This window comes from Lithobates pipiens, unplaced genomic scaffold (assembly GCF_037356315.1).
Source record: "Lithobates pipiens isolate NorthernLeopardFrog02 unplaced genomic scaffold, aLitPip1_a1.2 Scaffold_23, whole genome shotgun sequence".
Taxonomy (NCBI): Eukaryota; Metazoa; Chordata; class Amphibia; order Anura; family Ranidae; genus Lithobates; species Lithobates pipiens.
The window spans coordinates 299,114,911-299,130,850 of NW_027507785.1; the positions used below are offsets into that span (position 1 = coordinate 299,114,911).

Sequence of the window (15,940 nt, forward strand, 5' to 3'; positions counted from 1 at the left end):
CTAAAAATCCCAAGATTATAGCTGCCCCACCTCTCCAGTACCTTCTCAGACAATAGAAACATGTATGTGTATACTGTGTGATTGTATGCGGTGTGTGTGTATACTGTGTGGCCCCATAATCTCTGATTGCCTGGGAGCCTCGTAATCTCCTTTTGCCTGGGGGCTTCATGAGTTGTCAGTCCGCCCCTGATTGGGACACCTGCCTTTACACGCACATGAACTTTAGTGGTATGCCAGTCTTGGTCCGTAGGGTTCAATATTGAGTTAGCCCACCCTTTGCAACTGTAACAACTTCAACTCTTCTGGGAAGGCTGTCCACAAGGTTTAGGAGTGTGTCTATGGGAATGTTTGACCATTCTTCCAAAAGTGAATTTGTGAGGTCACATGGACATGAAATTTAATGGCATCCTAGTCTTAGTCCGTAGGGTTCGTTGAGTTGGTCAAAGGAGTGTGTCTATGGGAATGTTTGACCATTCTTCCAGAAGCGCATTTGTGAGGTCAGGCACTGATGCTGGACGAGAAGGCCTGGCTCACAGTTTCCACTCGAATTCATCTCAAAGGTGTTCTATAGGGTTGAGGTTAAGACTCTCTGCAGGCCAGTCAAGTTCCTCCACCTCAAACTCGCTTATCCATGTCTTTATGGGCCTTGCTTTGTGTACTGGTCCAAATCATTTGTTGGAGGGGTTGTTTTTCAGAGGTTGGGCTTGGCCCCTTAGTTCTAGTGAAGGGAACTCATAAGGCATCAGCATACCAAGACATTTTGGACAATTTCATGCTCCCATCTTTGTGGGAACAATTTGGGGATGGCCCCTTCCTGTTCCAACATGACTGCGCACCAGTGCATAAAGCAAGGTCCATAAAGACATGGACGAGCGGGTTCGGAGTGGAGGAAATTGATTGGCCTGCCCAGAGTCCCGACCTCAACCCGATAGAACACCTTTGGGATAAATTAGAGCAGAGACTGCAAGCCAGGCCTTCTTGTCCAACATCAGTGCCTGACCTCTCATTAATAGCTCAGATTGACAGCAGAAGGAACCAATGCCTCCTGCTACTATATCTGGGCCAATGAGAAGCAATAGAGCCTAGAGAGCTTCAGCTGGATTGAGATCAGACTCAGGTATGTATTTAGGGGGTTGCATGGGGAGCTGCATGCAGAAGCCCAGATAGCAAGCAATTATGCTGCAAGTTTGAAAAAAACTTGCTAAGCTATTGCTAGACTTGCCAGACTCCAAATCGGCTTTCTTTGCAAACATTCTGCAAGTCTGCTGCAAGTTCTGGTTCAGTGATGTTGTGCAATAGTCATCCCGCCACAGGGGGTCACTGTGGCTGAATTCTCATGCTGTAGACTCGCAGAGTTCTTGCTCTAGACTCACCATTGCAACTTTGCTCTTGCTAGAGACTTACCATGAAAATTTTCTACAAATTGGAAAAGTGTCAACTAGAACTTGTGCTTCAAGTGCTCTGAAAGTCTACAAATTACCAGTGCAAATGTGCAGCAAGTTAACAGACTTACAGTTCAACTGCACCACACAATTGTGGCAAGTTATCTTTGCAATCTTTTTTTTTTTTTTGTAAATTCTTTTTATTGAGTTTTTAAGAAAGAAAGGGTAAGTTACAAATACTTTGCAGAGCCTAGGGGCCGTGTCTTTTATATGTAGTTTATACACCATTCCCCTGGTAATCCATCAGGCCCAGGAGTTTTGTTGGGGGGGGGGGGGGGGGGTGAGTTCACTGCCCCTTTTATTTCAGAGATGGACATTTCTTGATCTAGGGATTTGGCTACTTTTTTGGATAAGGAAGCTAGAGAAAGAGAGACTACGTAGAGTGACTATCAAGGAGATCAGGGGAGGGGCCCGGGTTGTATAAGGATTGGAGAAAATGCTGAAACTCCTGTAGAATATAAGAGGGGTCAGTGATAGGTTCCCCAGCCTCTGAAATAAGTTCACAGACAACTGCCAGGTATCTGGAGTCCAGAAACCAAACTGGCTAGCAGTTCACCATTCTTATCCCCGGATTCATACAATTTCCCAGCCTGCATAGCAGCATCAGCAATGCATGAGGGACATGAGATGAAGCTCTAGATCTCTGTGGGTCTTTCCAGGTTAGAATAGATTTCCCATGTGGGTGAGGAAGCAAAATCAGAAGCTGCCTCGGTTTCCAAACCGCTCAAGCAAGGTCAACTGGGCACTATGTTCGAAATGCCTGCAAGCAGGTAGGAAGCCACCCTTACTGCCGATAACATCAGTCTAGAGCTGAATGCTAAATCGATACGGAAAACAGATTTATGTGAGGCGGAGTCATGCAAATAGCAAATGGCCTAGTGGGAACTTAAATATCCATATTTTGGTCAAATCAAAGGTCTGAGCCCAAGACCCAAGGTCCACACTAGACGCTCTCTGAGGATTAGATGAGTCCAAATCTGCCTGCAGGGCAGAATTCAAATCCCCAGTCCATATGACTAGCAATCTCTAGCGGTACCAGTTTCTCCTGGATGGTATAAAGTATGCCAGGGGAAAATGGCCGAGGAATATACACATTGACAAAGGCATACTTCACACCACCTAATTCTAAAGGCCCATACACACGATTAGACTTTTTGACAACAAACACGCAAATTAGCTGTTTTGGAGCAACATCCGACCGTGTGTACGTTCCATCGGACAAACTTTTTCGGTTTTCATCTGACTTTTGTTGGCTGTGCGAATGGACAAACTTTTTGACAACATAAGTCCCCTGGAGCAAAGTCCGATCGTGCGTACACAAAACCATCGGACTTTTGTACAAAGTACAAACACGCATGCTCAGAACCAATGTAAAAGATCAGACAACAATACAGAAGTTGACCAAAGGTGGCGCTGGAGTGTCTTTTGAAGTGTCGTCAGTACGTTGAAACGTCACTACGTTCGTGTTTGTTGCCTAAGAAGTCTGATCGTGTGTATGCAATACAAACTTACGGCCAACGCCCTTTGTACAAAAGGTCCACGGGAAAGTTTGTACAAAGTCCGACCGTGTGTATGAGGCTTAAGACTAACATAATAAATTACATACATGTTTTACCTTATATGCTAGGGATTTGTTGAGAAGTATGGCGACCCCCCTGGGCGTAGCTGGAATAGATAGCGTGAAAATCCTGCTCCACGCTCTACGGAGGGATAGAATTTTGTTCCCTAAGAGATGAGTTTCCTGTATAAAAAGGATATGCAGTTTATGAGTATTAAGGAATTTAAACATAAGTGAATGTTTAAATTATTGTTCAGACCCCTTATATTCCAAGAAAATAAATAAAGTGTTCAATGAAACATGGGTAGTACATAGGAATCGATCAAAGGGGAAGAACAAATTATGCCTGCAGGGGAAGTCGCCAATCCTCCAAACTGTAGTAACACTGTGAGAAGCAATGAGTCAGATAGCACCAGCAGATAATGATCGTATGGTACAGTTGGTTGCCATAAAACACTATGGCAACCAACTTCGTGAACCCAAAAAGTAAATAAAGATTCTGTTGCCTTAAAGCATGTTATACATGTGTAATTTGGCCCCCCTGTATCACCTGTAATACCTGGCTGATCCTGCCAGTTTCTACCCTCCCCCCGGTTGCTGACCATGGTAAATCAGGGCTACTGAGCCCTGACATTGTTGTCAGCGAACGTGCCTCCATCAACCGCAGCCTGCTCTATGTCTCCTGTGTCCTCCTGGCCCACTGTGATTGTGCTGTATAAAAATAATGCTGTATATACCTTGTTTACAGAGTGCTGATCTGCGCTCATTGACCCGCTGCCTAGCTCCTCTCTCGGCCTGAAAGATGCAGCGAGCAGGGCTGGGGATCCCCCACTGACGTCAGTCAGGAGGAGAGGAGGAGAGAGGCTGCCCCACCTAATGCATCTGTCGGCCGAGACAGGAGATAGGCGGCAGGTCAATGAGCGCAGATCTGCTCTCTGTAAACAAGGTATATACAGCATTATTTTTATAAAGCCTAGTCACAGGGGGCCATTACAGTAAAAAGAAAGGAAAAGGAAAATGTAAAGTTATGTTGGTGGGTTAACAACCACTTTAATGAACATAATTCAAAAAAGAGGAAAGAAAAAAAAAGAAGTAAAAACCCCTACCAACTAGAAACCCCAACTACGCCAGTCAGTTTAATACCCGTAACTCTAGGAACGTCTGTCTTACTGGAAGTCTTCCTAAGTAGTGGCAATGGCAGAACTTCCAAGGCCTCTTCAAGAAGGCAGAAACTTTGGGGGGTAAGTGTGGAGAACAGTCAACAAATGTTCGAGGTAGATCTAGTAAGGTAAGGATTAGGATTAGGAAATGGTATATAGGACCATTGGGACAACATGTGCCCCAGGACAATATGGAGTAAGCCACAAGTAGGGTAATGTTATAAAGACAACCACAGGAATTCAGATTTCATGATAGCCCTGAACGACCCTATGGTGACATGTCAATCTTGAGACATAAATGAAGGATCCGAAGATTAGTGGCATCATCTAGTGCCTTGGATAGGAACAAGCCATGTGTCAAGAACAGGAGAATGTGCTTATCGCATTAGCCATTCATCTGCATCAGTCAGAGAGTCAAACAAACAGACTAAGCCCTCATATGAGACCCTGAGACGACTAGGGTACAACATGCTATATTTAATATTTCTTTCACAAAGCTTCTTAAGGACAAAATTGAAGGTTTTCCTCTTGCGTTGTAGATCAGCGGAGAATTCTGGATATAGTAGGACAGATTTATTGTCATAATAAAGCGTGGGATGTTTGCAAGCTTCTGAGAGGATCTTGTCACGGTAGTTGAGGAAGCAAACCAAAAAAGGTTGGGGATTGGTTCCAGGGATAGCCCGACCTATAGGTACATGATGTGCTCGTTCAATGACATAGGTTGGGGGTTGGCTTGTCACTAAGTTTGATAACTTGCCACAAACTTGTGGTAGTGTTGAATTATAAGTCTGTTAGCATGCTACACATTTTCACTGGCAAGTTGTACATTTGCAGAGCACTTGAAGCAAAAGTTCTAGTTGACACTTTTGTAGCATTTGTAGCATATTTGCATGGTGAGTCTCTAGCAAGAGCTCTACAAGCCTACAGCATGCAATTTCAGCCACAGTGACCCCGTGTGGTGGGATGACCATTGCACAACATAACTGAACCAAAACTTGCAGCAGACTTGCAGATTGCTTGCAAAGAAAGTTGATCTGGAGTCATGCAATGCAGACTTGCTGCAATTGTGCAACAAACTTGTGAAGCCTGCCAAGTCTACCAATAGCTTAGCAAGTCATTTTAAAACTTGAAGCTCAATTGCTTGCTATCCGGGATTTGAAAGTTTGACTTGACAGGAGCGGGTGCACGGAACCAAATGCAGACAGTGTGCGTTTGGATCTGTACACCTTCTCCTGTCCATATGTCAAACTTTGACATGCGATTATGTCCGTGCTGCCACTGCATGTGCATCCACTTCTACGGGTAGCCAGCATGCAGAGGATGAGATTAATTGTCCATCTGAATGAGCCCCAAACGTATAAAGTCAAAGCCAAAACCTCCCTTTTTTCCTTTGCTCCAGTGTTTACATAAAGGCTCTGAAGAGCCTTGTAAATTATATCATACCAAGGAAGGCTTCCAAAGCACAAAATGGCACCCAGGGCCTCACTTAGCTAAACATGGTTGAGCGTATCTGCAGGCATGTCTGTGACTTGGAAAACGGCCAGCGTATCTCCTCCGAGATTGTCTTGACATTATTCCAGAAGGCTCTCTTCAGTGTAAACATGATTTGCACAGCGTAGAGCAAAAAGGATGACAGCAAAGCTCACATGGACTCTGGAGAATGGCCCAGGGAAAAAGGAATCAAAAAGAGCCTGGCGGTATGCCAACTAAGGCTCTGTTCAGAGCCAAGCTGACTCCCTGGTTCTCTACTGAGAGAACAATGGAGCTGATCTATAAAAACCAGAGGAAGCAAAACGTAGAGGTGTTTCCTTCAGTAACCAATCAGATGTTGGCCTTCTAAGTTTATTGACGACCTTTGCTAAGCAATGCTGACAAACCCTTCAAAATGTTTACATGCTATTTATTCATTTACTTTAAAGTTGAGCTCAAGGCATATAAAAGCAAATTAGTGCAGCCCTGTTATATTTAAAATATACTATTTTATTTTATTTGACTTTGTATCAGGCTCTTGCAATCCACTATACAGCAGAGCAAAGACAAGAAAAGGGACCATACGGGTCCATACAATTTTTTGGGGGAGTGCTGTGCTGGTGCTGGCAGTATAGGTGGGCAAACTAAGTCCCTGACCCTGAATCCCGTGTTATAATAAAAGCAAGCATAACATTGTGACTCAATCATAAAATGAAATATGTAATGTTATATATAGAAACCATCCACCGTGTAATAAGAACATAGACTCTAGCCCCTTTTACTCCCTTCACGCCGACCTAACACAAATATGCGGTCCCACTAGACTGTGCTTTTTCCCATTTGCATGTCTCCCTTTGTGCTGGGTGCCCGCCATACGGTGCACTACCAGCTTAGAGACCAGGGTCTCATTGTGTACTAAATATCGGGACCCGAAATTCCCGATTCTAGGTCGCCTTACCGCTGTGTTAGCTTCTGATTGGCTAGCACAGTGATGAGTCACTGTGAAGCTCATCCCCATGTTTTCTTTCTCTTTTAATGGAGGAGAGAGATACATTGTATCTCTCTCTCCTTGCAGAGAAAAAAAAAGTGTGTGTAAAAAAAATATTAATAATAATAAAATAATAAAATAAAAATAATTAAAAAAATACCTAGATCAAGGTGGGATCTAGGTCTGTGCCAGGGTTAGAGTTTGAGTCAAGGTCAGGGTCAGTATTTTTTTGGGGCAGGATTTTATTTTTTTTATCATTATCAGTGACGGTAAGTGTCAGTGTGTTTTAGGTAGGATTAAGAAAAAAACATTATATTGTTTTGGGTTATATTATGGGTACATAGAACAACTAACATATACATATGTGATATCACTGCAATCGTCAGGAGCAGGATAATTTATTTTGGGTTGTTCTTTGCTGAAAGGTTATGGCATTAGCAAGAAATATACAGTTAAATAAAATACAATTTTTCTTTACTATTTTGGGACAGTTTTCCACTGATTATAATAAAAAAATCAGGAGATATCCATTAGTATTTGTAATGAAATGAAAGCCCTATTTGTCCTGAAAAAAAAAAAAACAAGGTATAATCCACCTCGATGCACAAAGTTGTTGTGATGATATGTACAGTTTTACTAACACAGGTCAAAGTTAAAAATTGTGCTTAGGCATTAAGATTTGTTTTACCCTTAGGCACAAAGGGGTTAAGCACATTGGAGTGTACAGAGTGCAGTATTTGGAAGTACTTTGCTGCTCAGCAATCGCAAAAAATCAGTTCCATAATTGGTGTCAGTGGGGGAAAAAAAACATAACTGCCAACATTGAAAACAAGTTAGTAATGAGGCGTTAAAAGGGATTGCAAATTGTGTGGTTTGTTGTGGGCTGCCTGCTACACACCTTGAAGGGATTGAAAAAAGATGGTGTGTGGTTACAAAACAGACATGGTCAATAAAGTGGTTATTATTTTATGGTGTATGATTTGTAGTGGGCCACCTTTCCCCAAAAATAGTGCATGGGGGTACCTGGGGTGAAACATACCCCATGAAATATACCCCATTGTTGGATGAATAATAACCCCCAGCACAAAAATAGTCACCAGGACAATAGCCATCCCCAGCATTATAGGAGACAGAGTGATGAGAGGGAGAGAGGATAGGAAGGACAGAGAAATAGATAGAGCAGAAGAGAGAAAAAGAGCTGAGGAGGGAGAGAAAAGAGAACAGATGAAGAGAGAGAGAGTAGGGTGGAGAAAGAGAGGAGAGATCAAAGAGAGAGAAATAGAGCAGTTGGGGAGAGAGGGGATAAGGATAGAGCAGAGGAGGAGAAAGAGCAGGGGGAGAGTAAGAAGAGAGAATGGGGAAAAGATAGAGAGAGAGCAGAGGGAGGAGAAAGAGTATAGAAAGAGAGAGAGGGGAAAGCAGAGGAAGGGTAAACAGTGGGGGAAGGGAGAGCAGAGGAGGGAGAGAGAGAACAAGGGAAGAGCAGAGGAGGGAGAGAGAGAACAAGGGAAGAGAAGAGGAGGGACGGAGAGAGCAGCGGAAGAGCAGAGGAGGAACGGAGAGAGCAGGGGAAGAGCTGAGGAGGGACGGAGAGAGCAGGGGAAGAGCAGAGGAGGGATGGAGAGAGCAGGGGAAGATCAGAGGAGGGATGGAGAAAGCAGTGGAAGAGCAGAGGAGGGACAGAGAGAGGAGGGGAAGAGCAGAGAAGGGACGGAGAGAGCAGGGGAAGAACAGAGGAGGGACGGAGAGAGCAGAGGAGGGACGAAGAGAGCAGGGGAAGAGCAGAGGAGGGACGGAGAGAGCAGGGGAAGAACAGAGAAGGGACAGAGAGAGCAAGGGAAGAGGGGAAGAGGATAAAGCCCAGGAGGAAGACAGAAAGATCCAAGGGGAGAGAGGGAAACCATGGGGGGAGAGCAGAGGTGAGAAAGAACAGGGTAGGGGGAGGAGAAGAAATTATTTGTTGGAGATTGTTGGGGGGGGGGGGGGGGGTAGGAAGAGAGCAGAGAAGAGAGATATCAGCATAGGGAGAGGGAGAGCACAGAGGGGAGAGAGAGCAGAGAGCAGAAAGAGTGAGAGTGTGAGCAGAGGGATAGAGAGATCGAGAAGAATTGTTCAGTGTCACCCACATAAAGACAAGCTGGGATTGGCAGTAGGAATCTAATGCCGCGTACACACGGGTGGACTGTATGGCCTACTTAGTCCGTCGAAACACATTTCAGCGGACAGTCCGCTCGTGTGTGGGCTTCAGCGGACTTTTTCAGCGTGCAGTCTGGCGTACTAAGTATTTCGGATTTTTCGAAATTCTGTCCGTCATACTTTGGTTTCAGCGGACAATCCGCTCGTGAGTAGGCTAGTTCGACGGACTAAGAATGGCGCATGCTCAGAAAGGATTTACACGGCGGAAGGTTGCATTGCTGTGTATTGGACTTCCTATTTCTAGTCCCGTCGTACGTGCTGTACACGTCATCGCGCAAGCTTTTGACGGACTGTTTGTGCATCCGTGTGTGGTCAAGTCCGTTCATTCGAAAGTATGACGGACTGTCCGTCGGATTGTATGACGGACTAAGTAGGCCATACAGTCCGCCCGTGTGTACGCGGCTTAAGCTTAAGCCTGCACATACCTTCTGATGCCATCCCTTCATGCAGCCACATCCACTTTCTGTCATCATCCAGCCTGAAACCTGACAATTGTACCTCTGCATCAACTAGCCACATACCTGCAGATCTCTGCACCCTCACTGTGATCCTATGGAGGTCTATATGGGGTTATGACAAGCCTTGATCCTCTTGTATCTAGTGAGTGCATTGAGGGCGCCCTCTTGTCTTTGTTTTTTATATCTGCACTCTGAATGTACTGGCGTTTGAAAATCCAGCCAGGTGCCCAGCAGACGGAGGTGCTGTAAGGCAGCTTAAAGACATTCTGGGGGTGCTACAGCACATCCAAGCATTCCCCTGGAGCCACCATCGAGAAGAGTAAAGCAGTACAATGAGGCAGTTAGAAGGAGAGAGCAGAACAACAAGCTTATCAATTTACTACTTTGACTATAGCTATACAATTCCAGGGTGGGCGTGGGTAGACAATTCCCCAGGTGGGAGGGGCAGAGGGAGATACTAAGGGGGTTATTTACTAAAGGAAAATCCACTTTGCACTGCAAGTGCACTTGGAAGTAAAGTCTCTGTAGATCTGAGGGGGACATGCAAGGAAAATAAAAAACAGCATTTTAGCTTGCACATGATTGGATGATAAAATGAGCAGAGCTTCCCCTCATTGCAGATCTACCCCTTAGATTTAGAGTAACTGCACTTCCAAGTGAACTTTCAGTGCACTTTCAATTGCACTTGCAGTGCAAAGTGGATTTGCCTTTCGTAAATAAACCCCAAAATCAGATAAGTAAGCAATTTGTACTAGTCCAAACCCCCCTAGATATCAGCATACCATTTAACCATTTAATACAACACAGAAAAAAAAAAACATGCAAAGGTAGGATAGAACAGGTTCATGTTGTCACTTCCTGTTGTGTCTTTAAGACAGGAAGTGAAGAGTAATCGGTCTGTTAGGGAACAGACAGCAAAAAAAAAATAAACCTGATTAGGGTTTTAATTGTTCCGTATTCTATCCAAATCTAATGCCGTGTACACACGACCGGACTTTGACGTACTGAATTCCATCAGACTTTGACGGAGTTTTGACGGACTTCCGTCGAATCGAACTTGTCTACACACATACACACCAAAGTCTGAAGGATTTGACCGTGATAACGTACGACCGGACTAGAATAAGGAAGTTCATAGCCAGTAGCCAATAGCTGCCCTAGCGCTGGTTTTCATCCGTCGGACTAGCATACAGATTAACTGATTTTTTGTCTGGAATCGAGTCCGTCGGAAAGATTTGAAACATGTTCTAAATCTAAAGTCCGTCTGATTTTTCAACAGAAAAGGTCCGATGAAGACCACACGATCGGATTGTCTGATGGATTCGTTCCGCCTGACCTTTGCTGTCGTAAAGTTCAGTCGTGTGTACATGGCATCAGAAACAAGTTTTGACCATACGTTCACTTGAATGGTAGCTTGTCTTTGTTCTTATGTTCACTTTCAATTGTATTAGAAATGAAAAGCTAGCCGAAACTGCCTGACAATTTCTACTTATACGCCCAACTTTACAGTCAACCCAGCCACCATTCCCCATTGTGAGCTGACAGCCTACAGCTCTTGACTGGGACTAATGTTTGCCCCATCAACATTGTCAATTGTTATGTTTGTCAAGATAACCCCAGCGAAACAATATAAATGTTCTATTATCACATAGCAACTCAGAGTAATGTTGATGTTACCGTTATGTTTTGTACATCAGCTAAAAGAACCGTGCATTGTTCTTCTAAGGAAATTACATTCATTTGCTTATCGCCTGTGCACCCATAGATGCACATTTATTTCAGCTATTATTTGCTGTAAGCCACTATGACAAGTGAACCTCTTGAAAGGAACGGTAATGACAATCACAGATGTGCATTGTGGATGTTTTTTTTTTTTCTTTTCAGAGAACATAAAGATTAAATGCCATTTGGATAATAACTGTGTATCAACAAACATTAATCAGACAATTATCAAGGTAAGTGGTTTTTGAGAGTCCTGTGTTTCCTGTGTCCGATGTGTTATCACTGTTTAAAAATAAGAACCCATATGCTGGGAGATGACTTAATGGTTACATTATTTCATCATTTAAATTACGAGGAAAACAAAATAGGATAAATGACTTTGTTTATGTCATAGGCATGTTCTTTTTATTGCATTTGAAAGATCAGGTTCACATTTACATTTTATTTTTTTAAAGCGGAGCTCCACCCTAAAGTGGACCTTCCACTCATCGGAACCCTCCCCCCCTCCGGCGCCACAATTGGCACCTTTCAGGGGGGAGGGGGGTGCAGGTACCTGTACAGTACAGGTATTCTGCACCCACTTCCGGGATAGCGCTCTGCGGAAAGGGGCGTAGATTACGCCCCTTTCCGCAAGTGCTCCGCTGCCTGCTGGGAAACACACAGATCCCAGAGGCAGCGGGGACCGTCCTTATTGTGCAGCGCGACTCGCGCATGCGCAGTAGGGAACCGGGAAATGAAGCCGAAAGGCTCCATTTCCTGAATCCCATACCCAAGATGGCGGCAGCAGCACCCGAGAGACGATCTAGAGATCGGCTTCGGGTTCCGACATCGCGGGCGCGCTGGACAGGTAAGTGTCACTATTTTAAAAGTCAGCAGCTGCAGTATTTGTAGCTGCTGGCTTTAAAAAAAAAAAAAAGGCGGAGTCCCGGCGGACTCCCGCTTTAACATATACAGTAAAACCTTGGTTTGAGAGTAACTTGGTTTGAGAGCGTTTTGCAAGACAAGCAAACATTTTTAAATAAATTTTGACTTGATATACAAGTGATGTTTTGATATAAGAGTAGCATCATGTCCAGTGATGTAAGTAACTGAGTTATGTAACGCAGTTACTTTAGAGGGTAACGAGTAATCTAACTGATTACTCTTCCCCTCGTGGTAACTCAGTTCCCATTACTTGGGCAGAATTACCTCAGTTACATCTACCGCCCGGGAGGCCCCGCCGCGGCCGCGCTGCCTGGCCGTTCGTTCTGCCGCGGCGAGGAGGGGGGCTTTCACCCGCTGAGTTGAGAAGAGGCTGAGTCTCAGAGAGACTGTCTGGACCGCCCCATCCCGCTTCGCCTATCCAGAAGGAGAGTGTAGGGAGGCGGGACAGACACTGAAAAATGAAGTCAGCTGACCAACTGCCACCAATCGAGTGAAGGGGAGGGTCTCTCTCTCTCCCTATGAGGAAAGGCATCCCTGGGGGCATTCAAGTAAGTGACTGATGATTCGAATTGCAGTGCAATCGATCCATCCCAAGTCCTCCACCACCTCTGCTTCTTACTGATCCCATCCCTACCCACCCACCATCACTTCTACAACAGAGGTGATGGGAGGATAGGGTAGGGATGAGATCAGTGGTGGTGGGGGATGGGATCAATAAGAGGTAGATGTGGTGGTGGTGGGAGAGGATGGCACCATCACCGCTGCCACCCCCCAAAGTACCACCGCTGCCACCCCTCAAGTACTACCGCTGCCACCCCTCAAGTACTACCGCTGCCACCCCCTCAAGTACCACCACTACCACCCCCTCAAGTACCACCGCTGCCACCCCCTCAAGTACCACTGCTGCCACCCCCTCAAGTGCCACCACTACCACCTCCTCAGGTACCACCGCTGCCACCCCCTCAAGTACCACCGCTGCCACCCCCTCAAGTACCACCGCTGCCACCCCCTCAAGTACCACCGCTGCCACCCCCTCAAGTACCACCACTACCACCCTCTCAAGTACCACCGCTGCCACCCCCTCAAGTACCACCACTACCACCTCCTCAAGTACCACCGCTGCCATCCCCTCAAGTACCACCACTGCCACCCCCTCAGCATTTGGGTTTTAAATAAATACCAAATGTTCTAAAATAATGTATATAGTGTTTTTATTCTTCAATCAGTTAATATAAACATCTTTGATATTAAAGATGTTATAGAACGCAATTGCATTATAGAATATTTAAAAAAAAGTCACATTTAGGCCGCGTACACACGCGGGGACTGTTCGCCCAACTTTGTCCGTCAAACAGTTTCGGCAAACAGTCCGCTCAAAATTAGCATGGACGGACATGGCCACACACGACGAACGAACAGTTTGCTGAAACCGTGCGCGATGACGTGAACGGCACGTACGACGGGATGAAAAATACGACGTCCTATACACTGCATTATAACTTTCGGCGTGTTAAGCCTTTCTGAGCATGCGCGGAACTTAGTTTGTCGAACAAGCCTACACACGGGCGGACTGTTCGCTCAAACAAGGTTTCAGCGGACAGTTTTACGGAATTTCCGAAAAACCTTGTTCGTCAAACTGTCCGCTGAAACTGTCCGCTGAAAGCCCACACACGAGCGGACTGTCCGCCCAAACACTGTTCAGCGGACAAAGTTGGGCGAACAGTCCGCGCGTGTGTACGCGGCCTTACTTTGCTGAGTAACTAATTACTTTTCCAATGTAGTAATTGAGTTACTAACGCAATTACTTTTTGGGAGAAGTAATTTGTAACTTAACTAATTACTTTTTTAAAGTAAGATGACCAACACTGGTCATGTCACAACTGAGTATAAAAGAGAAGAGAGGCGCCTCTAAGTGTAGTAATATGGTTATGTTTAATGAAGGTACAACACTTAGCAACATATTGCTACACTTAGTTACATAGCAGGCGAGGTTGAAAAAAGACACAAGTCCATCAAGTCCAACCCATGTGTGTGATTATATGTCAGTATTACATTGTATATTCAGTATTACATTGTATATACATTGTGTATATATATATATGTAAATCGTGAATAATATATCCCCGTATGTTGCCGTTGTTCAGGTGCTTATCTAAGACCAGGGCCGTCTTTAATATTGATTGGACCCTGGGCAAAAAAAACTTTCTTGGGCCCCCCTACCTGCTCTGAGACATACTATAAATAGCAGCTAGACTTAAAATCAGTTTACTGTATCAGATCAGGCAGCGATTGCGATTGGTTGCCAGCTGTTACAGCATATCATTACTGCTTACTGATTAGTTTCTAGAGGTTACAGCACATGATTTCTGCTTGTTAATTGGTTAATTACTGTACAGTAATACTGCTCACTGATTGGTTGCTAGAGGTTACAGCACATCATCTCCTCACTGCAGGGGAGCATGATATACATATGAATGCCGCCTTTATTTACATATCAATGCCGCTGGCTGCAGCTGTTTACTTATGAATGCCGCCGCTATTTACATATGAATGCCGGTTATTTACATGTAAACACAGGGTCTGCAGGTGAGTCATCTGTACACAACAATAAGGCAGAGCTGGGCAGCATTAGTAACAGCACTTCACACTGAAATATTGGGACACAGCATGGGACAAAACTTACAGGGACAAGGGAATTTAAATTGGTATAGTTGGCAAGTATGAGGAAGCTGCTTTGGGCCCCACAACAATGACAGGGCCCAGGGCAGCTGCCCCTTTTTCCCTGCCTTAAAGACGGTCCTGTCTAAGCCCTTGCACACACGGTTGGACATTCCAACGCAAAATGTCTGATCGGACCGTGTTGTCGGATAATCCGACCGTGTGTGGGCTCCATCAGACTTTTTCCGACCAACAAAGTTTGAGAGCTGGATATAAAATTTTCTGACAACATGATCCGATCGGACTTTGTCCGATGGTTTGTAGAGAATTCCGATCGGACAAAGTGGCATGCATGCTCAGATCAAATTACGAGACCAAAGCTATTGGCTACTAACCGCAATGTAGTCCCGTCACAACGAACGAACGCATCACGTTATGAACGAATGGATTTTCCGACAACTTTGTCCGACCGTGTGTATGCAACACCAGTTTCGGACAAAATCCGTCTGAAAAAATCCGACGGATTTTGTTGTCGGAATGTCCGACCGTGTGTACAAGGGCTAAGACCCCTTTCACACTGAGGAGCTTTTCAGGCGCTTTCACGCTAAAAAAAGCATCCGAAAAGCTCACGAAAAACGATTTCAATTAAAATCAATGAATGCTTTCACACTGGGGCAGTGCACTGGCAGGGCGGTGAAAAATGCCCCTCTCCATTGAAATGAATGCAAAGCTCTACAAAAGTGCATGAAAAGCTCTTCAAAAACGCTCAGTGTTTTACTGGCAGTTTAGAAGCGCCTCAGTGTAAAAGGGGCCTAATAGTTTCTTGAAAATATCGATACCCCCCGCTGAGGCCACCGCCTGTGGAAGGGAATTCCACATCCTTGTCGCTCTTATGCCCTGTACACGCGGTCGGACATTCCGACGACAAAATACGTCAGATTTTTTCTGACGGATTTTGGCCCAAACTTGTCTTGCATACACACGGTCGCACAAAGTTGTCGGAAAATCTGATCGTTCAGAATGCGGTGATGTAGAACACGTACAGCGGGACTGCAAAGAGGCCAGTAGCCAATAGCTTTCGTCTTGTAATTTATTCTGAGCATGCGTGTGCATCGGAATTGTCTACACACGGTCAGAATTTAACCACTTGCTTACTGGGCACTTAAACCCCCCTCCTGCCCAAACCAATTTTCAGCTTTCAGCGCTGATGCACTTTGAATGACAATTGCGCGGTCATACAACACTGTACCCAAATGAAATTTTTATCATTTTTTTCCCACAAATAGAGCTTTCTTTTGGTGGTATTTAATTACAGCTCGGAGTTTTATTTTTTGCTAAACAAACAAAAAAATTGCAAAAAAAAT

The 15,940-nt window shown here is 44.9% G+C and overlaps 1 protein-coding gene across 1 annotated transcript in view; it reads left to right on the forward strand.

Moving 5' to 3' along the window:
- ADGRL4 (adhesion G protein-coupled receptor L4) overlaps positions 1 to 15,940 on the forward strand; it is a 253,358-nt gene that overhangs the window by 125,953 nt on the left and 111,465 nt on the right. Inside the window, exon 5 of the mRNA XM_077450392.1 lies at positions 11,157 to 11,227. Coding sequence (XP_077306518.1) covers positions 11,157 to 11,227 — 71 coding nt within the window. The remainder of the gene's footprint in view (positions 1 to 11,156; positions 11,228 to 15,940) is intronic.